Here is a 24,972-nt window from a genome sequence, read left to right on the forward strand (position 1 = left end):
GGGTCCTCTGGAAGAGCAGTCAGTGCTCTTAACCACTGAGCCATATCTCCAGCCCCCTAAGTTAACATTTTTAAAGCAGAGTGCAAGCTGTATTTCTGTCTTGAAAAATAAAGTATTAAAATGAAGTATGAGTACCTTTAGTGGGAAGTGTTTTTTTGGTTTTTTATTTAATGTGTATTGGTCTTTTACCTGGGTGTAATGTCTGTATATGTGTGTGAAGGTGTTGTATCCTCAAAAACTGGAGTTAGAAACAGTTGGGAGCTGCCATGTGGGTGCTGGGAATTGAACTTGAATCCTTTGGAAGAGAAGCGAGTGCTCATCTCTCCAGACTCAGGGAAGTGTTTTTTTTATGGGCACCACAGTAGAAACATAAGAGAGAAAAGTGATACTTTTGTTGCTGATGCTTACTTGCCAGCCTGTTGAAACAGTTCTGGCTTTGTGCCTCGGCCTCCCATGTGCTGGCATCCTAGCTAATGACCACCATGCCTGGCTGTCATTAGCTCGACTGCACATGTACATAAACATACATGCTTGTGCTCCTGTGCATATGGGAGATCAGATAGGAGTCAGTTCTCTCCACCACGTAAATTCTGGGGTTCAAGTGCAGGCCATTTGGTTTGGTTACAAGTACTTTATACCCTGAGCCATCTCACTAGCTCCAGCTTAGTCCTTTAACAATTTATACTGATTTTTGAGTGTTGAGAATATAGCATAGTAGTAGAATTCTTTCCTAGTTTGCATGAAGTAAATTCAAGTCCCAGTAGTGGGGAGAAAATCTTGTCATGGAGCTAGAGAGATATCTCAGTGCTTACTGTTCTTGCAGAGGACCAGGATTGGATTTCCAGCACCCATCTATCTGGTGGCTCATGGCCATCTGTAACTCCAGTTCTAACATTATCTTGCATCCACATTCTTTGTATTTGACTGAATGCTTTGATTTTCATTTGTATGTGTGACATTTTCCATAGATATATATCATTGACTATTACTTTTAGGGTCAGGTTTCATTACTGGATGTCTATTGTTAGTCTCTGTACAATACAGAGAAACTTTTCTTTGGCTGCTCCTAAACAGAACACTATATTTATATTTCTAAAAAGTGACCAGTTTGGGGGGCTGGAGAGATGGCTCAGTGGTTGGGAGCATTGCCTGCTCTTCCAAAGGTCCTGAGTTCAATTCCCGGCAACCACATGGTGGCTCACAACCATCTGGAATGAGGTCTGGTGCCCTCTTCTGGCCTACAGACATACACACAGACAGAATATTGTATACATAATAAATAAATAAATAAATAAATAAATATTTAAAAAAAAGTGACCAGTTTGACAAATTGTTTTAGGAATCTAATATTCCTTTGTTCTTTATATTTCTTTTTTTTTTAAATTTTATTGATTTTTATTGAGCTCTATATCTTTCTCTGCCCCCTCCCCCCCCCCGCCTCTTCCTTCCCCTTCAATGCTCCCAATTTACTCAGGAGATCTTGTCTTTTTCTACTTACATTTTTATATTTCTATGTGTAGAACATAGTATACATGTATACTTTTCAGATTTTTCTTTTAATTTTTTTTGTTGTACATATTGTATCCTGTGACACTATTTATTATACTCACTGAGAAATTGGGGATTGTTCCCAACTCTTGATCTGTGTTAAGAGCATTATATTGCTATTTATTCTTACCATAAGTATGTGTTGTTGAATATAAGCTCTAAGATTTCTGACTTAATGTTAGCCTTATAGGAACCCCCCTCACCAAACAGAAATGGTATTGGTTCTATCCAGTAGCCTTTGTGGTAGTACAATGTGGTCACATACTGAGATGCATTGTAAAACTATGAGCTTGCTTTTCGCTTGTACACAAGTATCTTTCAGTATTGGTGACACTCAAGGATAGAGATGAAACTTAAAAACTTATTCTGTGAGATATGAATAGTTGGAGATGACTTTGCAGTTTTTTTTTTTTTTTTTGAAACGGTCTCTCTAAGTAATTCTTGAACTCAACAGAGACCCATCTGCTTCTATCTCCTAAGTGCTAGAATTAAAGTCAAGCACTACCATGCCTGGCAGTTTTGCAGATTTTATCTAAAAAACAAACAAGCCAGATATTGTAGCTAACATTTGTATTCCTAGCACTTCAGAGACTCAGGCAAGAGGGGTCCAATGAGTTTGAGGCCAGTGTGAAGCCTTGTCTCAAAAGGGGACTTGAGGAGTGGGGTGAACTCACATTAGGAAACAATAAATCTATGTTTAAAGTATTATATTTTAGGTCAACTTTGAGATCATGGAACATAGATTCTGTATGAGATATGATTATAATCTGGAATGCAGGGAATGGAGTCTGACTATCAAAGAGGCCGATCTCCATTTCCCTGAGTGCTTAGATTATAAACGTGCTGTCATGGCTGGTGGCCTTAACGCCTTTAATCCCAGCACTCGGGAGGCAGAGGCAGGCGGATCTCTGTGAGTTCGAGACCAGCCTGGTCTACAAGAGCTAGTTCCAGGAAACCCTGTCTCGAAAAACCAAAAAAAAAAAAATAAGGTTTTACTTATTCCACATCTGAATCAAAATGTCTTTTTTTAAAATTCACTAGGTGATACTGATACAAAAAAATGTGTAAGAACCACTGTTCCTGATTGCCCCTCTAAACATAGAAAGTTATCTGTTAGCTCTGTATAAACCCTTCTGTGTGTGTGTGATTGATTTATTCCTCTTCTGTAATTATTAGTGATAAGCTTACCACAGAGTCAGCTTTCTTTAATATGCTAACTGAAACAAGCTTGTAGGACTTCCAAAAACAGAGACTCTGAGCTGCTTCTCAGAGGTAAGTGAGGCTCTGGTGATTCTTGGCACTGTCACTATTAGGAAGATAAGAAAAAGCAAGGAGTTAGTTTGCTTTACCATAGTGTTGGGTTGTAGATAATGTTGCTCAGAAACTGGCCTCCCATTGATAGTGTGACACTAATGTTGACGTCTCTATTAGCCTCCTCTTTTCTCTGTGTAAATGTTTAGTAAACACAATAAATGGAATATCCTTAATAAAGAGCCTTTGAACCCAGATTACAATAGTAAATTTGAGGATTTTTTTTTTTTTTTTTTTGGTGATAACTGGGGAATAAACCAGAGGCCTAGCACATGCCTTATAGTCTAGCATTAGGTTTCTATTAAGCACTTGCTACGCATGTACAGGACCCTAGGTGTATTAGTCTCCAGGACCATCACCACCATCATGAGGTTGGGAAGAAGTGAATTTCTAGCTTTATGGGGCTGGAAAGAAGACTCAGCCGTTGAGCATTTGCTGCTCTTGTGGAAGACTGGGCTTCTTCTGTTTCCAGCAGTCTCATGGCAGCTTACAAATGTGTAAGTAAATCCGGTTCTAAGAGATCCAACTCGCTCTTCTGGCCTCCCTGGGCACCAAGCGATACACGCATATACATGCACACAGGTAAAATGCTCATATGGGTAAACTACAAATATGTCTTGTAAAAGAGAGAAAGAGAAATTGTAGCTTTAGCAGTTACTTTATTTTGGGGGGGGGTCTTTATTTTTTTGTATTTTTTGAGACAAAGTCTCACCACGTGGCTCTCACTGTCCTAGAATTGACTATGTAGACCAGGCTGACCTCAAACTCACAGAGATCTATCTGCCTGCCTCTGCATCCCAAGTGCTAGGATCAAAGGTGTACACCATTATATTATACCTGGATCTTAAAATTTTCTTTTTATCCACATAAGTTGTTCTTTGTGCCAGAGTTAGGAAACCTCTGGTGGTTTTGGTTGTGAGCTTAGCCTTTAACGGTTGAGCCATCTCTCCAGCCCATGTTACCTTCTCTTCCTAGCACTTGTTCTACTATGGAGCTTCTATTTTTGCTTTGCCTGTTTTGCTGTCAGATGAGAAAACTAAGAACTGAGCCCTGTGTAGACAGCTATTTGGGAATGAACAGCGTTAGTAGTTGGAGACTGCTCTCTTGCTTGTGCGCTCTTTGCTCTACTTTTGCAACTTTTGTCCCACTTTCATTAACTTGCTAGGGAACTACTAAAACTTACACATTGGGTTATCTTTTTTGACTAAAAGATTATTTGTGTCTGTGTATCTGTCTCCATGTAGGTATGTCCTCATGAGTGTAGGTATGTTTTGAGGCCAGAAGTTTTGGTCCTGGATTCCTCTGGAACTAGAGTTTCAGGAGGTTGTGAGCACCTTTGTGGGTGTTGGGAACTAAGCGCAGATCCTCTGCAAGAATAATACGCCCTCTTGACCACTGAGCCTTCAAGCTTAAGACCGAATCTCACATAGTCTAGGCTGGCATCAAAATCACTATGTGACCAAGAATTAATTAATTAATTTATTTATTTATTTTTGATTTTCGAGACGGGGTTTTTCTGTAGCTTTTTGGTTCCTGTCCTAGAACTAGCTCTTTTAGACCAGGCTGGCCTCGAACTCACAGAGATCCACCTGCCTCTGCCTCCCGAGTGCTGGGATTAAAGGCGTGCGCCATCATCGCCCGACCCAAGAATGTTTTTAATGGTCCTCCTTTCTTTACAGTGCTAAATAATATGACACCTGGCTGCTTTTGGTTTGGGGGTATTTTGGGTTTTTTTTTTCCTTTTTTTTTGGGGGGGGGGGGTAGTACTGGGGATTGAACCTAGGACATGTTAAAGTATTACCACAGGGCCATTTTTGCAGTCATTGGTTTTTGTATGTTTATTTTATTTATTTCTAAGACAGGGTTTTCATGGCTGTTCTGGAACTTGCTCTGTAGACCAGACTGACCTTGAACTCACAGAGATCCGCCTGCCCCTAGTGCTGGTTTTAAAGGCATGTGCCACTGTCTGGTCTATTAGATTTTATGTACATGGGTGTTTTACCTGCATTTATGTCTGCATACCACATTCATACTTGGTGAGGACACAGGGCATTGGATCCCTTGGAACTGGTATTACAGGTGGCTGTGAACTGCCATGCGGTTGCTGAAACAAAAATCAAGAGCAGCCGGGCGGTGGTGGCGCACGCCTTTAATCCCAGCACTCAGGACGCAGAGACAGGCGGATCTATATGAGTTTGAGACCAGCCTGGTCTACAGAGCTAGTTCCAGGACAGGCTCCAAAGCCACAGAGAAACCCTGTCTCGAAAAACAAAACAAAACAAAACAAAAATCAAGAGCAGCAAGTTCTTCAACCAATTTCCCAATCTTTTTAAAAAGATTTTTAAAAAATGTACTCACTACATAACCCTGGCTGTCCTGAAATGTCCTTAAATTTAGAGAGATCTGTTGTTGTTTTTTTACTCTTTGATTCTTTTGGGGAGCCTAGCCACCCAGCTTCCAAATAAATGCACAGAGGCTTAGTTTTGCTTATTTTTACTTATAAAAGCCCAGTCTTAATTTTAATTTGCCTTGGTTCTTTCTGGATTTTCTTAACTTATATTAATCCATATACCTTTTCTTTTCCCTCTGGGCTTTACCCTTTCTTAACTTTTTGCATGGTTTATGTAGTGCTGGCATTCAAACCCGGTGTTTAGTGTATACTAGACCAATTGAACTATTAAGGGCCTCTACCTCATTATTGAGACAGGGTCTCATAGGTAGCCCCAGTTGGCCTGGCTGTGTAGGTCAGGCTAGCTTCGAACTCATCCATGTGAGCTCTAGGATTAAAGAAGGTGTGTGCCACCATACCCAGCTGAGGCTACTATTTCTTTTTGTCTGCATAGTGTATTTATTATGCCTTGTTTGCTACAACAGGTTTGTAATCTGAGCTACTTGGGAGCCTAAAGCAGAAGGATCATAAATTCAAGTCAGTCTACAGGAATCTGTTTTATAAGTCCAACCAAGTCTTATTTAATGTACTACTGTCTGTTTACAGTGACTAGTACTTGTCTCCTAGAGATATGAAGACTGTTTTGTTGACCCCCTTCCATGCTAGGCAGAGGCTTTGTCTCTGGGTGTATTTTATTCCCAGTCTGATTTATTTGTTCATCTAGGGCTTTTGAGACAGGTTTTATAAAGCTCAGACTGGCTTCCAGCTCTGTAGCCCATGACAGTCTTAACTCCTGATCTCCTGCTTCCATCTTCTAAGTGCTTGCATCACTTCATTTTCTATTTTGAGATAAGGTCTCACTACATACTCCTGGCTAGTCTGGAACTCACTACGTAAGTAGACTAGAATGACCTTAAAGTTTCCAACAATCCGGCTGGGCAGTGGTGGCACATGTCTTTAATCCCAGAGGCAGGTGGAGCTCTGTGAGTTCAAGACCAGCCTGGTCTGCAAGAGCTAGACAGCCTGGGCTACACAGAGAAACGCTGTCTTCAAAACAAAACAATACAATCCTCCTATCTCTGTCTTTCAAGTACAGTTATAGGCTCCGTATCATGACACTGGGTTTTGTTTTCTGTTCATAGCATCTCTGTGTAGTCCTGGCTCTCCCGGAACTCATTAATCTGCCTCTTTGTCTCCTGAGTGCCGGGATTGAAGCAATATGCTACCATATCTAGCCCAAGCCAGTTTTAGTGTCTTATTATCAGCAATAGAATAATTGAAGTACAGTGACCATTTTTCTCCAAATGATTAAATGATGTGATGATGAATATTACATACTTATCTGGGTCGTTTCCTCTAAGAATAGTTGAATACACTTACTGTGTTATCCTATATGATAATACATTACTAAAATTTATGTAGTCAAACATTAATACCTGGGCATGGGATTGCAAATTTGATACCAGCCTGATTTGGTTAGGAATTCCAAGGCCAGCCAGGGTCACATAGTGAGTCTTTGTCTCTAAAAATAAAATAACTAGTGCAATGAAGAAAATAAATTTGCTGTTAGGATTTCACTTAGCATGTAATTAGTGTTTTGTTTTTCCATTTTCTCTTCTTTCAGTAGCCTTGTGCATGAAGCCATTTGTATTTCATGTACATTTCACTAATACATGCGTATTTGCTGTTTACCTAAAATTGTTTTGTAGTCATTGCTTTAGAGAATACAAAAATAACACATAATTCCTGCCTTTAAAATGAGTGATTTGTTGAAGGAAATTGCAGATACAGTTAAAGAAAAACAAAGTCAGTCTGCCCTGGTCAAGGTTGAAAAGATTTTGACATAGGAGATGTTTTGAGCTAGAAGAGAACAAGACAGCAGACACTGGTGTAGAGATGCCTAGCAGGGAGCTCTCAAAGGTTAGGTTAAATGAATAGCAAGGATGGGAACAAACTGTACAAGCTGGGAGCTAAGCCAGAGAGTAAGCATTAACCATTTTGAAGGTTTTTCTATTACATGTATTAGTATAATCTTGCTGTATAACTCAGCCTGGCTTCAAATTCAAGGTCTTGTCTCAGCGTCTTGAGTGTTGTGAGTATAAGTGGAACCATCATACTCAACTTTGTAGCTTTTTGTTTGTTTGTTTGATTTTTTTGTTTGTTTTTTGGATTTTTTTTGAGACAGGGTTTCTCTGTAGTTTTTGGTGCCTGTCCTGGAACTAGCTCTTTTAGACCAGGCTGGCCTCGAATTCACAGAGATCTGCCTGCCTCTGCCTCCCGAGTGCTGGGATTAAAGGCATGCGCCACCACTTTGTGTTTTTAAAAGATTTATGTTGCATAGTCTACCTCTAAACTCCAGAGCTCAAGTGATCCTCCTGCCTCAGTCCTTGCACAATCTACCTCTAACTCCTGAGCTCAAGTGATCCTCCTTCCTCAGTCCATTTGGTAGTTGGGACTAAGGCACGTGCTTCTCTATCCTTCATTCATCATGAGTATTTGAGCCTTATTTTATAAAGTTGTAATCAGTTATTAAAACCATCTACAAGTGTTAGCTACAGGGGTTATTTTGTTTTTCGCGTGACACATGCACCCGTGTATGCAAGTGCATGTAGAGGCCAGAGGTTAATGTTGTTTTCTTCTGCCTTTTTGAGGCAGGGTCTCTCACTAAATCTTGAGTTCACCAATTTAACTATATTGACTGGCAAGAAAGCCCTAGAGATCTTGCCTCTGCCTTCCCAGTACTAAGATAATAGGGTCGTGCTTCCATCAGCTTTTTTGCATATATAAAGGTTCTGAAATCTGGTTCAGATCATCATGCTTGTGTGACCAACACAAGCTATGTCCCCAACCTGTTTTATTATTTTGTTTTTGGAGTAATAGAGATCAAACCTTGCACATCAGAAATAATAGGCTCTCAACTACATCTCCCAGTCCATGTTTTGTTTTTGGTGGTGTTTTTTGTATTTGTTTTTGACAGGATTTCTCTGAATAGTCCTGGCTGTCCTGGAACTCTTTGTAGACCAGACTGGTCTCTAACTCCGAGATCTGCTTGCCTTTGTTTCCTGAGTGCTGGGATTAAAGGCACATGCCACCACCTCTCAACTGGTTCCTTCCTTCCTTCCTTCCTTCCTTCTTGTTTTTTTTTTTTGTTTTGTTTTGTTTTTGTTTTTGTTTTGAGAGAAAGAATTTCTCCATAGCTTGAAGCCTGTTCTGGAGCTTGCTGTTGTAGACCAGGCAAGCCTCGAACTCACAGAATTGGTGTGAAGATATCCGATCCCCTAGAACTGGAATTACAGACAACTGTAAACTGCCATGTGGGTGCTGGGACTTGAATCCAGGTCCTCTGAAAGAACAGCCAGTGCTTTTAACTCATGAGCCATCTCTCCAGCCCTTCTTTCTTTAAAAAACAGACAAGCAAAAACAGTTGCATGGGGCTGGCAAGATTGTTCAGCAGTAATGAGTACTTAACTGAGCTGGGTGGTGATGGTAAATGTCTTTAATCCTAGCAGAGGCAGGCAGATCTCTGTGAGTTCCGGACAAACCTAGTCTACAGAATGAGTTCCAGTGAGGGCTGTTACACAGAGAAAAATACTGTCTCAAGAAACCAAAGAGAGAGAAGGAAAAAAAGGAACAGTTCAAATAGGAAAAGATCTGTGTCTGAAAATGTTGATTATTCATTTATTTATTCAGAGCTAATTGGGTTTCTCTGTAGCTTTGGAGCCTGGCCTGGAACAAGCTCTGTAGACCAGGCTAGTCTCGAACTCAGAGATCTGCATGCCTCTGCCTCCTGAGTGCTAGGATTAAGGCGTGCGCCACCGCCTGGCTTGAATTAGCAACTAAATAGAGTACTTAACTGCTCTTGCTGAGGACCCAGCTTCAGTACCCACGAGGTGGAGCACCACTGCTTGTAACTCCGTTTCAGGATATCTGATGCCCTTTTCTGACCTCCTAGCCTCCTGAGTGGAAGAGGTACATGCATATTACTCAGGCACACAAACACACATAATAAATTTAATTTTTGTTTTGTTTTACAAGGCAGGGTTTCTTTGTGGAACAACCCTGGCTTTTCTAAAACTAACTCTGTAGACCAGTCTGGCCTCAAACTCACAGATTTGCCTGTCCCTGTCTCCTAAGTACTGGGATTACAGGCACATACCACTATCCCCAGCTAAAATAAATATTAAAATACACAATATTTTCTATATATTAACCAATCTGGTCTCTTCACTATTTATCAGTTTCCATGTTGGCCTATTAATCAAATATACTTGGAAAATTTGCATCTGTTTTGAACATATGCTACCCTTTGCTAATACTGTTTACCAGATCATATTTTCTGTGGGTGGTGGGACTTTGGCTTTTTTTTTTTTGGTGGGGTTTTTTATTTTGTTTGTTTGTTTTTTTTAATATTTATTTATTAATTATGTATACAATATTCTGTCTGTGCATATGCCTGCAGGCCAGAAGAGGGCACCAGACCCCATTACAGATGGTTGTGAGCCACCATGTGGTTGCTGGGAATTGAACTCAGGACCTTTGGAAGAGCAGGCAATGCTCTTAACCTCTTGAGCCATCTCTCCAGCCCCCTATTTTGTTTGTTTTTGAGACAGAGTTTCTCTGTGTGGTCCTGGCTGTCTTGGAACTTGCATTGTAGACCAGGCTGGCCTCAAACTCACAGAAATATCCTGCTTCTGCCTCCCAATTGCTGGAATTAAAGGCTTGTGCCACCACTGCACATCAAGATCATACTTTTCTTTATTCACGTTAACAGTTACTAGTTTCACCGCAGCATGACAGGCATTGGAAAGAACCATTCAGACAGCCACAGCCAAGGTATTGCTGCACTGTTTTGTTTTGTTTTCATTATTAATGAGGTTCCAAGTTTGTTTGTTTTTTTCTTTCATCTGCTGTTTGTTTGATTTTGGTGCTCAGGATAGAACCTAGGGCTCAGACGCCTGGGCAAGCCTTCCGAGCCATAACCTTTTTCCTTTGTTACTACCATTTGGAGGTTTTATTGTGTTTTTTGTTGTTGTTGTTGTTGTTGTTTGTTTGTTTGCTTGCTTTGTTTTTGTGTTTTGTGTGGTGGTCTGATAGAATTCGGGGTATCTTTGAACTTCTGATCCTTTGCCTGTACTTCAGGAAGAAGATTATAGACTTAGCAAATTGTTCCTAGTTTCCCCTATTAATTGTTCGTGTTCTTTGCCCAGCTTTCTATTTTGGCCCTTACCTTTTTCATAGCAATTTTATTGGCCTTTTTATATAACAAAATTAATGTATTGTTATAGAAGTTGCAAATACTTTCTTTTTCCTTTTTTTTTTTTTGAGACAGGATCTGTAAACCAAGCTTTCCTCAAACTCTCTATGTAGAGGAAGGTGACCTTGACTTTCCTCAGATTGTCCTACCTCCTTTTTTGGTTTGCTAGGATTATAGGTACTTGACAGCATTCCCAGTTTATATATAGTGTTTAGGATTGAACTCAGAGGCTTCTACATCCTAGGTAAACACACTCAACCAACTTAACTATATCTCCCTGTTTTTTGTTTTGTTTTGTTTTTAATTTTGTTCAACATAGGTTTTGTTTGTTTGCTGTGCTAGAAACTGATTTGCTGTTTAGTGGTTTTCTTTTGTCTTTTTTTTTTTTCTTTTTTTGGTTTTTTGAGACAGTTTCTCTGTGGTTTTGGAGCCTGTCCTGGAACTAGCTCTTGTAGACCAGGCTGGTCTCGAACTCAGAGATCCGCCTGCCTCTGCCTCCCGAGTGCTGGGATTAAAGGCGTGCGCCACCACCGCCCGGCCTGTTTTGTTGTTTTTTTTTTTTTTATCTTAAGGTGATCACTTCTATTTTTAGTATAAAGCCTTTGTCCCTTTCATATCTGAAAGCTGCATATCTGTTCTGACGTTAGAGATAGAATGAATTTAGGGCTTTGAGTATGCTTGGTATGTCCTTGACTACTGAGGTATTAGCCTTTTGTCTTCTTTTCTTTTCCTTCCTTTCTTTTTTCTTTATTTTCTTTTAGTTTAGAGATTTCTAGTTCTGTGTTAACCACTCATGGCTCTGAGTTCTGTGTCTTTGAAATAGGTCTTGCAGTTACTAATTAAGTTATTTTTTATACTGGACAGGGATTCTCTGTGTAGCCCTGGCTGCTCTGGAACTCAGTATGTAGACCAGGCTGTCCTCAAACTCACTTTAATCCTGAGTGCTCACATTAAAGACATACACTACCAGCATCCAGATTATCTTGCACTGTTTTAGTTCGGGCTATTATTTGTTTCCATCTTTAGTTCAAGCTATTAATCGTTTCCTTCTTGTGTGTATGTGTCTGTCTGCCTTAGAGTTTTATTGCTGTGAATAGGAACTATGATCACGGCAACTCTTCTAAAGAAAATATTTAATTGGGGTTTGCTTACAGATTCAAAGGTTCAATCATTATCATCATTGGGTGGTATGTGGTGGCCTGCGGGCAGATGTGCTGGCTACATCTTGGCTTTCAGGGAACAGGAAGTAAACTGACCATAGATAAGAAACCTCCAAGCCCACACTCACAGTGACATACTTCCTCCAACAAGGCCCCATCCTCTCCAACAAAGCTGCTTCTTTTTTTTTTAAATATTTATTTACTTATTTATTTATTATGTGTACAATATTCTGTCTGTGTGTATGCCTGCAGGCCAGCAGAGGGCACCAGACCCCATTACAGATGGTTGTGAGCCACCATGTGGTTGCTGGGAATTGAACTCAGGACCTTTGGAAGAGCAGGCAATGCTGAAGAGCAGGCAATGCTCTTAACCTCTGAGCCATCTCTCCAGCCCAACAAAGCTGCTTCTACTAGTGCCATTCCCTATGAGATTAAGGGGGCCAATTACATTCAGACTACCACTGTGTGTGTGTTTTGGTTTTGGAGACAGAATTTTTTGTGTATCCCTGGCCATCCTGGCCTTGCTGCCTTGCTGCCTCCTGAGTACTGGGATTAAAGGTGTGCCTCACCACTGTCCAGCTATTTTGGTTGTTGTTGTTATGGGTGTTTTTTGGTTGTTTTTAGAGTCAGGGTTTCTCTGTTGCTTTGGAGCCTGTCCTGGAACTCACTCTGTAAACCAAGCTTGCCTTGAACTCACAAAGATCTACCTTTCTCTGCCACTGAGTACTTGGATTAAAAGTGTGTACCATCACTGCCTGGCACTATTTGTATTTTTGGTTGTGAGCCTAGCCTTTAACGGCTGAGCCATCTCTCCAGCTCAACCTGGCGCTATTTGCTTCTTGAGAGACAGTCTTATAGTTGTCCTTAACTGCAGTTCTGTTTTCATTTCTTGAATTAACATTGGCAAGAGTCATCATGCCCTGCTTGATTTTCCTTTCTTTTGATAAGTTTTTATGATTTCACTTTCTATATTTCTATATAATTTTTCTCTAACTTCTGTTTACCACAAATACATCCAATTTTAAATTTAAATCCCAGTTTGTTTCACAAAGAATTTTGGGAGTACGTGTGCAGAAAATGCAAATTAGGAAGTTATTATCTACTGTCTTAATTAGGGTTATATTGCTATGAATAGACGCCATGACCATGGCAACTCTTGAAAGGAAAACATTTAATTGGGACTGGATTACAGGTTCGGAGGTTTAGTCCATTATTGTCATGTTGGGAAACATGGCGGCATGCAGGCAGATATGGTACTGGAGAAGTAGCTGAGAGTTCTACATCCAAATGGGCAGGTATCCAGAAGAGAGAGTGACACTGGGCCTGGTTTGAACTTCTGAAACCTCAAAGCCCACCCCTAGTGACACATTTCCTCCAACAAGGCCACACCTACTCTATTAATGCCACTCCCTATGAATCTGTGGGGGTCTTTTTTTGTTTGTTTTTTGAAACAGGGTTTCTCTGTGGCTTTGGAGCCTGTCCTGGAACTAGCTCTGTAGACCAGGCTGGTCTCGAACTCACAGAGATCCGCCTGCCTCTGCCTCCCGAGTGCTGGGATTAAAGGCGTGCACCACCATCGCCCGGCTGTGGGGGTTATCTTTATTCAGACCACTCATATTCAGCAAATTAATAACAAATTGATCCATATATATATAACCAACTAAAAATAGTAACAAGGTCTATTATGTAAGATCACAAAATCAAAAAAAAAAGTTTTAAAAGAATCTTTGTAGCTAGAGAGATAGCAGATTGGTTAAGAACACTGGCAGCTCTTCCAGTGAATCTCGGTTCAATTTCCAGCACTTTCTTTGTGGACCACAACTGTTTGTAACTAGTTCAGGGAGATCTGACACTTTCTAGCCTCTGCCAGCACATGGTACACAGATAAAATTTTTCTCTAACTTCTGTTTATCACAAATACATACAATTTTAAATTTAAATCCCAGTTTGTTCCACAAAGAATTTTGGGAGTACATGTGCAGAAAATGCAAATTAGGAAGTTATTATCTACTGTCTTAATTAGGGCAAAATACCCATACACAAAAAATAATTTTAAAAATAATTTAAAGCAAAAGAAAAAGTAATCTTTTCTGAATAGCTTTTCTAACTAAACATTAATTCTAAATAAAATTTCACTTATATTTCCTTTGTTATGAGCCAAGGGCATAATGCCAAAAACATTCATTGGAAGCAGTTTTGTGGGGGATAAGACTTTGTGGCCCATGTGTGTCCAGTTTATAGATGATCTGGCTTACGTCTGGAAGAATGCCTAGAATAGAATATTGAATTTCTTCACAGGATGGTCAAGTCAGATAAGGACAGGAAAGTCCCCTCTGTATTTACCCATTAACAGTCATTGCCGGCCTCAGAGCAGTTCAATAGAATACTAAGGAATAGAGGCCAAACTGCTGAACAAAAAGGTGGAAGAGGATTGGAAACAGCAAATGTGGAGTTGAGCGTACAAAAAAATACATGAGGAAAACTACACAGTAAAATGAGGTTTAAGATGGGACATAATTGGACGGCATAGAGCTGACAGAAAAGCCAAGAGAAGAGGATAAAGGAGGCTGATCTAGCAAGTTCCCTGAGAGGATATATAGTTAGGTTATGGCATGGGAGCATGGCAGATCTCAGGTGTCTCAGAGTTAGGTCTCTGTATCCACTCTGTGAAGAAGTCGGGAGAATACTTATGAACCACGTTTTCTTCCTTCTAGCCCTTCACCCCTAATTGTCTAGATCTCGCTAAATCTGAAGAAAGCTCCTCCTTCCTCTTCTTTTCAGAAATTGATGAGATGTTAGTGTGTTTCTCTCTTCTACCTTGAGTATAGAGGATGCAATAGAGATTTGTTCTGAAAGTACTCTTTGAGTCATATAACCCAGTGGTAGAGAATCTCTCATAGGTACAGACTCTACATTCCATTTCAGGCACTTAACTAAAAAGAAAAAAAAACCCAAATCCCAAAGAAACAATGTATCAGTTTATAGTGAAACTGCAATCCCCAGGGTAAAACTCTTTTACTAAATAATTTCTTCCATGTTTAGTGATAAATTAAAGACTACAGCCTTCCTTTTTTTATTCTCCATCTAGTACCTGTGAGTTGAGAAAGTAGTAGTGGTGGTAGTAGATAGTAGTAGTTAGTAGCCTTTAGGCTCTGAAACAGATTGCAGATACAGGTTTGAAAGTGGAGATATGATTCAAAAGGCTAGTGCCAGAAGTGGTTCCAGAACCTTGGTATGTTCCAGGAAGCTGAAGGAAGAACTCTCAGAGACACAGGTAAAAGATCCAGGACAGGAAGCAGCTAAAGTAGGGTTAAGGAAAATGAGTAGAAATGTTGTAAATTCCTTTTTAATAGTCTCTTTTGACCAAAGAGGTTTCGTAAAACCTAGGAAGGTATGGTGGATACAAAGAAGAGAGGAGAAAGATTTAAACAATCAAGAATTGTTGAAAGCAGGAGTCAAGAAGGGAGGAGATGAATTACAACAGTTGACACATGCAAGGCAGCTAGGAGTGTAGTCCCTCAGGGAGTAAAGGAGAGAGGCCTGATTTAGACTATTGGGTTAGTTATTGATTCGGAGGAGGGATTCCTTTCTGGAGAAACCTAAGCTGAGGAAGCCACTGCTCGAGGAGGTACACTGAGATTTCTTCCTAAGCAGTGTCAGAAAGATTGGTTGCTTTTTTTTTTTCTGTAAAAACAGAAACTGTTTCTTAAGACTTCAGTAGATTCTTATGTGCGCAGTTGTAAGTCTTTCTGTGTTCCTTTGATTGAGTGCTATCAGCTCAATTCCTGGCAGTATAATTGTTTTCAATTTGTATTCCTTTATTCCGGTTATTTTTCTACCTGGGAACAATTCAGTGATCTCTTTTAGATTTTTTTTTTTCTTCTTAATGTAATATTTAATGTTTGACGTTTTCCAATTCACAGCAGACAATTGATTTTTTTTGTTTCTGGGGGTTTTTTGTTTTTGTTTTTGTTTTTCGAGACAGGGTTTCTCTGTGGTTTTGGAGCCTGTCCTGGAACTAGCTCTGTAGACCAAGCTGGTCTTGAACTCACAGAGATCCTCCTGCCTCTGTCTCCCGAGTGCTGGGATTAAAGGCATGCGCCACCACCGCCCGCCACAGACAATTGATTTTCTGTGTTCTTCAAATTATGTACTATAATACCACAAGGGTTGGGGAGACGAGCTTGTAGAAGAAATTTTTTTCTCTATGGATTTGATTATATTTTATTTTAATAAAGAAACAGGGTATCATGTAGCCTGGGCTAGCCTCAGCTCACTGTAACCAAGAGTTACCATTAACTCCTGATCTCTTCTCTCCACCTACCAAGTGGTAGGATCACATGCATGTGCTACCATACAGACTCCTCCATCTGATTTTTCATGGGGATATGTAAATAGTCTGGGGTGATGTAGTGATTCACTGGCAGGGCTGCCCTTAAACATCTACCACATGGGAATTATCTTTTCTTATGCTGTCTGTAGCATAAATGGGGCCTTTTCTCTATTCCTTAACTTTAAGCATTTGGATTATCACTCTTGTTTGCTGGGATATTAACTTTGGAGCTTGCATGATCTGAAAAACTTTTTAAAAAAATGGCGCTGGTGGTGCTGGGCTTGGTGGTACTCACCTTTAATTTCAGCACTCAGGAAGCAGAGGCTGGGGATCTCTATGAGCTCCAGTTCAACCTGGTCTACCTACCAAGACCTACATAGTGATTATTCCAGTATCCTGGAAACTGAGACAGAATTAGGCTAGCCTGGCTACAGAGTAACACCTTGTCTGAAATAAAAAACAAAAAAGGAGGGCTGGAGTGGCTCAGTGGTTAAGAGCACTGGTTGCTCTTCCCAGAGAACCTGAGTTCAATTCCCAGCAACCACATGGTGGCTCACAACCATCTGTAGTGAGATCTGGCCCCCTCCTCAGGCATGCGGACATACATGGAGGCAGAATGTTGTATACATAATAAATAAACCTTTTTTTTTTTTAAAGGAGAGAGAAATGGCTTAATGTTAAGTGTTAGATCCTGATAGCAAGATAGGGGTGAAGCTTAAAGTTTGTGTTTCAATCAAATGCCAAAATTATCCCAATATTGTTGGTCCTCATACCATACTTTGAGCAACAAATGTATAAAGTTGTTCTAGTGTTGCTATTGAAAATTTAAGAGGTTAATCTTTCACAATCAGAAATACTAGATTTTACAAGGTGCTGGACGCTGGTGGTTGGACTTTTTGAATTTATAGGTTATAATTTATTCCACAGGTATCCCTTGACTTCACCTTTATGGTAACAGGTTTGTCTCTACTGTGGTGAAACAGCTAGTAAGAGGTCTTTGTTTTAAGCATTGTATTATTTTGCTCTTAGATATTTAGAGCAAAAGGCAGTATAAGCAGATAACAGCATTACAAATCAAACTGACTTCCTAAGAATGTTTTTCATCATTCTTGTCTTTATTCTACACATAATTATGGGCTTTGTTAAATTGGTCCAAAAATAAAGGTTGCTGCCGGGCAGTGGTGGTGCACGCCTTTAATCCCAGCACTCGGGAGGCAGAGACAGGCGGATCTCTGTGAGTTCGAGACCAGCCTGGTCTACAAGAGCTAGTTCCAGGACAGGCTCCAAAACCACAGAGAAACCCTGTCTCGAAAAACCACCAAATAAATAAATAAATAAATAAATGTTGCTAAGCTGAGGGTAGGTATAGGGTTCTTGCCTAGAGTGTGGAAAGTTTCAAATTCAGTCCCCAGTACCACTAATGAATTAATTGAAGTGAGTGAGTGAGCAACTGAGCGAGTATTGCTTTAGGCCTGGCCTCAGTTTTTGATTTTATTTTAAATTTGAGGAAATAGACTTTATATTTCTGGTTTGTGGTTTTTTTTTAATATTTATTTATTTATTATGGATACAATATTCTGTTTGCATATATGCCTGCTAGAAGAGGACACCGGATGCCTCATTACAGATGGTTGTGAGCCACCATGTGGTTGCTGGGAATCGAACTCGGGTCCTTTGGAAGAGCATGCAATGCTCTTAACCGCTGAGCCATCTCTCCAGCCCCTGGTTTGTGTTTTTTGAGATAGGGTGTGTTGCGTGATGTTACCATGTTGCATGGTGTTCATCCACCTTAGGTATGTTGTCACCCACAATCCACAGAAATTACTTGACTCAATTTGAATTCAGTGAACCAATTAGTGAGTTTATTGGAGTTATTTATAGGAGCATGGGTTATTCAGAACAGCTGTGTGACCTAAAGGCCTACCACGGAACAGGAGTTCCTTGCCCAACTTATTGGTTTTTCCAGACAGGGTTTCTTTGTAGCTTTGGAGCCTGTCCTGGAACTCGCTCTGCAGACCAAGCTGGTCTTGAACTCACAGATCCGCCTATCTCTGCCTCCCAAGTGGTGGGATTAAAGGTGTGCACCACCACCGCCCGGCCTCCTTGCCCAACTTTTGAAGGCAGCCCTGTTGAAAAGTTTCTCTCCCCTAGTAATTGTTCACTGCTAATAGAACCTTGAAGAGGATTTTATAAGTCTTGTACTTTGTGAGATTCTTGAGCCATTAAATTTCGTGAGTTTCCTGAGACTTACGTTCCCTTAGCTAGCTCTGTCTTCTGAGACTCCCTACTCCATCATGGATAGAATGTTTCAATTGAAAAAATAGCTACGTGATAGTTTTCAAATATTCCCCAGGCCAGCTTTGAAGTTGATATAAAGCCAAGGCCACCTCAGAATTCTCCTAGTCCTCCTGCCTCTTCCTCGTGAATGGTAGTAGGATTCCAGTGTACATGACCACACTCAGCTATATGAGACATTGCTAAGCACAAAATCGTGGCTTTATTTTATTAGCAGATACATAATAGGAAAGTGATGGCCTCAGAACCTCAGGAAGCTTTATTGTCCTATGAATGAATTGGATCTGAAGGAGATGGGAAGCACAAGGAGGGAGATGACAGTGAGAACAGTATTTGGGTGAAAATACAATTTTTTGTTGTGGTGGTAGTTTGAGTTTTTTTTGTTGTTGGTTTGGGGGAGGTATTGTTTTGAGACAGGATTTCACTATGTAGCCCTATGGTCTAGAACTTGCTGTATAGACCAGCCTAGCCTCAAGCTTACAGAGAGATCCGCCTGCCTCTCAAGGCTGGGATTAAGTTATGCAACACATCTTTCATTTTTGGGTGCGAAGGAGGCTAGTACTGGAATTGAGTTTAGGACCTCGTAAGTGCTAATGGGGTGCCTTGAGTGAGCTGTGTCTTCAGCCTCCTTTTTCCTTCTTATTTTGAGGTAGGGTTTTGTAACCTTCAGGTTCTAATTTATGTGAACATGTGCTTTCAGCATAGTCACACTGCCTTCCTCCAAGCCAGGCCATGGTTCTTTCTCTTAAGGGTTTATGCTGTCTTCCCAGAATGCTAGCACAGATAAAATGCCTGCACAGACAATAATGGATTGCATCTATAATAAAGTAGCAAAAGACTAGGGCAAGAACACAAAGTATTTTAAATTGTTGTTTAGCAATAACCTTTTATGTATACTTATGATTTTTGTTAGGTCACAATATTACTTTAAATTAGATGACTCTCAGACTCATTTTATTCTTAGTTATTTTTTGGTTATAGATTAACTTTATGTGTATGAGGGTTTTTCCTGCATGAATATTTGTATACCAGCTGCACACTTGATGCCAAAGAGGTTAAAATAGGGAGTCAGATACCCCGAAACTGGAATTACAGTCTGTTCCAAGCTCCATGTGGGCGTTGGGAACTGAACCTAGGTCCTCTGGAAGAATAACAAGTACTCCTAACCAAGGAACCAATTCTCCAGATCCCCATTTCACTCTTAATATTTTCAGATTAACTTTTATTTAGTGTGTATGTGTGTGTGTGCATGAGTATGCCATCGTCCCTGAGAAAGCCAGAGGACAGTTTGTAGGAGTAGATTCTCTCTTACTGCTTGGGTCCTAGGCCATCAGACTTGGGTCATTAGGATTGATGATAGCAAGTACCTTCACCTCTGAGTCATCTCACTGGCTCATTATTTTACTCTAGATACTCTCAAGATTTAAGAGAAAGAAACTGGAGACAAGCATGGTGGCAGAGGGAGGCAGGTCTCTGTAAATTTGAGGTCTCCCTGGTTTACATAGTGAATTTCAGGACAGCCAAGCCTATGCAGAGAAACCCTGTCTCAAAAATGAGTGAACAACTTTATGATAGAACACAATGACCCCCCTAATTCTAAGTACTCAGGAGTCTGAGACAGGGGGATCAAGTTTGAGGCTAGACTTAAAAAAAATTAAGTATGATGGAAGAGAGAAATGGAATTATTACTCAGTGAATATAAAATGAACAAGTACCTCTAGAGATCTATAGAAGAACAGTACACACACGTAATAATGATACAGTATTATGCACTTTAAAATGTTAGAGTAGTTTTTTTGGTTTTGGTTTTTGGTTTTCTTTTTTGTTCTTTACTGTTTTGGTTTTTTGAGACAGGGTTTCTCTGTGTAACAGTCCTGGCCATCCTGGAACTCATCTTGTAGACAAGGCTGGCCTCGAACTCAACAGAGATCCACCTGCCTCTGCCTCTCGACTACTGGAATTAAAGGTGTGCACCACCACTGCCCGGCGAAAGGGTAGATTTTTAAAAGTTTATTTTTATCTTACTAATTTATATGTATGACTGTTTTGTCTGCACGTGCATCTGCACAACTTGCATGTGTGATGCCTTTGGAGGCTAGAAGAAAGTTGCATACCCTTAAACTGGAGTTAGAAATGATTGTTAGCTTCCAGTGGGATCTTGAAGATCAACAGTACCCTTAATTACTAAACTGTCTCATAGCACTTCAGTGTTCTCACCACTAGAAGTTGGGGTGGGGAGGATGATAGTAATATAAGGTCACTTTAGTTATATTTAATGCTTTATTTATCCTGAATATAGGCATGTCTAAACTTATATAGTAAGCAGCGTACCTATAAAATTTTCTTTCTTTTTTTCCCCGAGACAGGGTTTCTCTGTAGCTTTGGAGCCTGTCCTGGAAGTTGCTCTGTAAACAAAATTTTCTTTTTTTAAGACAAGATCTCTCAGTGTAGCACTGGTTATCTTGAAACTTGCTGTATAGTCCAGAATGATCTCAAACTCACAAATGTTCTTCTACCTGCATACTCAGCATTATATCTGAATATAAAGAGGTGTGTTTGGGTCTCATGTGACCCAAATTGCCCTTGCTCATTATGTAGTTGAAGATGGCTTTGACTTTTGATCTTCTTACTTCCACATACAGAGTGCTGATTTTACAGGTATGCAATGCAATCCTCAGTTTTATTCAGTACTGGAATTTGAGAAAGAGACAGAATGTTTGTGTGCATGTGCAAGCAAACAGTCACTCAGTTGCTTTCCCACTTATGTTTGAGAGACAGGGTCTCTCACTGAATCTGGAAGTTACCTATTTAGTTTGATTAGCCAGTGAGCCCTGGGATCCTCCTGTGTCTGCATCCCCAGCAGTGTGATTACAGGTACACGCTGCCATGCCCCAACTTCTCATGTGGGTGCTGGGAATCAAACTCATAACCTCAGTGGCACTTTACCAACTGAGCCTAGTCTCACACAGTACAGCTTCCTGGAGAACATCATGACAAAGGATGATTTCCAAGGAAAATTTAGTAAAAAACAGCAAGGCATAAGGCCCTGGATCTGACCCCTAGAACCATAAAAAACATGCAAACTCTCTCCTAGTGCTTTATAAATAGTTATAAAATGTACTTTTCTGTTTGTTTTTTGAGGTAGAATCTCACCGAGTATTCTAGCTATTCTGGTCTAGCCTTAAACTCAGTGATTTGCCTGTCTCTGCCTCTCCAGTACTGGGGTTAAGGCTATGCACCACCACATTCTATTCCCTAAGACTTTTAAAGTTGATTTTTAAAGGGTTTGTTTGTTTTGATTTTTAGTTTTTCAAGACAGGGTTTTTCTGTGTAACAGTCCTGGCTGTCCTGGAACTCACTTTGTAGACCAGGCTGGCCTCAATTGAACTCACTGAGATGAGATCCACCTGCCGCGGCCTCCCAAATGCTGGGATCGAAGGCATTAATTTTGCTTTTGTTTTTGTTTTTGTTTTTTTTTTTTTTTTTTTTTTTTTTTTTTTGGTTTTTCGAGACAGGGTTTCTCTGTGGTTTTGGAGCCTGTCCTGGAACTAGCTTTTGTAGACCAGGCTGGTCTCGAACTCACAGAGATCCACCTGCCTCTGCCTCCCAAGTGCTGGGATTAAAGGCGTGCGCCACCACCGCCCGGCTTGTTTTTGTTTTTTCAGGCAGAGTTTCTCTGTGTAGCCCCAGCTGTCCTGGAACTCACTCTGTAGACTAGACAGGCTTCAAACTCAAAGAGTTGCCAGCCTCTGCCTGAGTGCTGGGATGAAAGGCGTGTACCACCACTGCTCACTTTAATTCATTTTTAATCAACAGGAAAAAAATATATATTTGTAGTGTATAGCATTTTGAAATATCTATGTGTTGAGGAATCTTTAAATTATACTAATTAGCATATGTATTACCTTAATTATAGTAAGAGCACTTGAGATGGTTAACTATTTTTGTATGCTGTGCAATAGCTATCCTGAACTTTCTTCTTACTGAAATTCATTTTTTTACTAATGCACTCCAAATGTGTAAGCTTTAAACTAGCTTTACAGATAATTTTTAATATAATGTTCAGTTGATGTTTCTAGTATCTAGTGTCTGTGTTTGTGATTGGGTCAAATTATATGGTCAAAGCTAGTCTCAAGCTTCATCCTTCAGCCTCAGCTCTGCAAATACTAGTTTTATAGTCATGTGCCGCAGTACCTAGCTCTGGCGATTTTTTTAATTTTATTTTTTTATTTTTTGTAGTAGAAGATTGACTTGTGCCTTTTGATTTCACCCATACAATTAATGACATCCCATCCCAGTAATAAAAACTAAAATATATCCCTAGACTTTGCCAACTGTCTCTGGAGGCTAAGTTCCCTTGGGTTAAAAACTTAAGCCTGTAGGTTGTTGCTTCAAATTTCCCATTTTGTCCTTTTGATGATTTATTTTAATAAGAAACCAGAATTAATAATCTATTGTTTCTCCTGGACTATGAGCTTCACTTCTGCAGTGTATTTTAACACCCACTCTCTCCAGGTTTTGTTCATTGGGAGTATGCGCTAGAGTCTTCATCAATTTCAGATTTTTTGTTTTGATTGGCAAGATTTAAAATGTAGATGGTAGATTTTTTTTTCTTCCATCAAAGAGGTAGATTGTTTTTTGTTGTTTTGTTTTGTTTTGTTTTGTTTTTAAAGACAGGGTTTCTCTGTAGCTTTGGAGCCTGTCATGGAACTAGCTCTTGTAGACCAGGCTGGCCTCAAACTCAAAGAGATCTGCCTGCCTCTGCCTCCCAAGTGCTGGGATTAAAGGTGTGGACCACCACCACCCAGCCGAAAGAGGTAGATTGTTGAACAACCATTGATGGATGCCTAATTCATTCACCAAGGGGATTTTAGTTTAAAATGTATGTATTTTTATTTGGCAAACCTTATCTTAAATAACAATTTGTGTTCTCCCTTAATAAAGGAAGGGGAAATGGAAGGTGAGGCGGTTGAAGCCATTGTGGAAGAGTCTGAAACTTTCATTAAAGGAAAGGAAAGAAAGACTTACCAGAGACGTCGGGAAGGGGGCCAGGAAGAAGATGCTTGCCACCTGCCCCAGAACCAGACAGATGGGGGTGAGGTGGTCCAGGATGTCAACAGTGGTGTACAGATGGTAATGATGGAACAGCTGGATCCTACCCTTCTTCAGATGAAGACTGAAGTAATGGAGGGTACAGTGGCTCCCGAAGCAGAGGCTGCAGTGGACGATACCCAGATCATAACCTTGCAGGTTGTAAATATGGAGGAACAACCGATTAACTTAGGAGAACTTCAGCTTGTTCAAGTACCTGTTCCTGTGACTGTACCTGTTGCTACCACTTCAGTAGAAGAACTTCAGGGGGCTTATGAGAATGAAGTATCTAAAGAGGGCCTTGCGGAAAGTGAACCGATGATATGTCACACCTTACCTTTGCCTGAAGGGTTTCAGGTGGTGAAAGTGGGGGCCAATGGAGAAGTAGAGACGCTAGAGCAGGGGGAGCTTCCTCCTCAGGAAGACCCTAGCTGGCAAAAAGACCCAGACTATCAGCCACCAGCCAAAAAAACAAAGAAAACCAAAAAGAGCAAACTGCGTTACACGGAGGAGGGCAAAGATGTGGATGTGTCTGTCTATGATTTTGAGGAAGAACAGCAGGAAGGTTTGCTGTCTGAAGTTAATGCAGAGAAAGTGGTTGGTAATATGAAGCCTCCAAAGCCAACAAAAATCAAAAAAAAAGGTAAAATGAGTTTTTCTGTAATAGTCTAGTAAAACCATTTGGGGATAAAGGCTACAGCAGCTTGTGTGCAAGTTATTTTATTAAATTTAAATGCCCCTCCCCCCCATTTATTTTTTAAAGGACATCTAGTGAGTTCCCTGGGCATTTAATCAGTACAAAAGAAGGGTGTTTTGTTTTTAATTTTTATTTGTTTGTTTGGTTTTTAGATAGGGTTTCTCTGTAACATCTCTGGCTGTCCTAGAGCTTGCTTCATAGACTAGACTGGCCTCAAACTCCGAGAGCTCTGCCTCTGCCTCCCAGATGCTGGGATTAAAGGCATACGCTGCCACCACCCAGCTCAAAAGTTAAGGGTTTTATTTGTGTTTTTACATATTGAATATTGGTTTTGTTTTGGATTTTTAAGTCATAAAGAGAAGTGAGCCTATTGATGCTGTGAAATAATTACTTAGATTGACTTTGATTGTAAAAGGTTAATAGGTTATAATTGTAGTTTACAGTTAATTGAAACACTGAAGCACTGTGACAAGTAGATGTTTTGTTTTGCATGCAGGTGTGAAGAAGACATTCCAGTGTGAGCTTTGCAGTTACACATGTCCACGGCGTTCAAATTTGGATCGTCACATGAAAAGCCACACTGATGAGAGACCACACAAGTGCCATCTCTGTGGCAGAGCCTTCAGAACAGTAACCCTACTTCGGAATCACCTTAACACACACACAGGTGCAGGATATGAGTGTGGGGCTGCAGCAGAACCAACGTTAAAACATGGTTCTTAAAACTATCCGGGCTTACTGCAGGAGGAAGTTGAAGAATACTATTTTTGTTCCTCTTTATCATAGCTGTGGTTTTTACTTGACATAATTCATAAAGACTTTATTGTGTTGCTGAGGATTTAACAGTGACAAGAAATGAGACCCTTAAGTCCAAGGCAATCATTGAGAAAGAAC

At 40.3% G+C, this 24,972-nt stretch overlaps 1 protein-coding gene across 4 annotated transcripts in view; it reads left to right on the forward strand.

Moving 5' to 3' along the window:
* The window catches only part of Ctcf (CCCTC-binding factor), a 50,652-nt gene that overhangs the window by 8,486 nt on the left and 17,194 nt on the right, over positions 1 to 24,972 (forward strand). For all 4 annotated transcript variants that reach the window (XM_041650005.1, XM_041650006.1, XM_041650003.1 and 1 more), the window contains exons 3-4: positions 23,235 to 24,024; positions 24,575 to 24,745. In XM_041650005.1, coding sequence (XP_041505939.1) covers positions 23,244 to 24,024; positions 24,575 to 24,745 — 952 coding nt within the window. In that variant the 5' untranslated portion in view covers positions 23,235 to 23,243. The remainder of the gene's footprint in view (positions 1 to 23,234; positions 24,025 to 24,574; positions 24,746 to 24,972) is intronic.

The sequence above is a fragment of the Microtus oregoni genome, unplaced genomic scaffold (genome assembly GCF_018167655.1).
Source record: "Microtus oregoni isolate MIOR12 unplaced genomic scaffold, Mior012 000004F_ref0000308, whole genome shotgun sequence".
Classification (NCBI taxonomy): Eukaryota; Metazoa; Chordata; class Mammalia; order Rodentia; family Cricetidae; genus Microtus; species Microtus oregoni.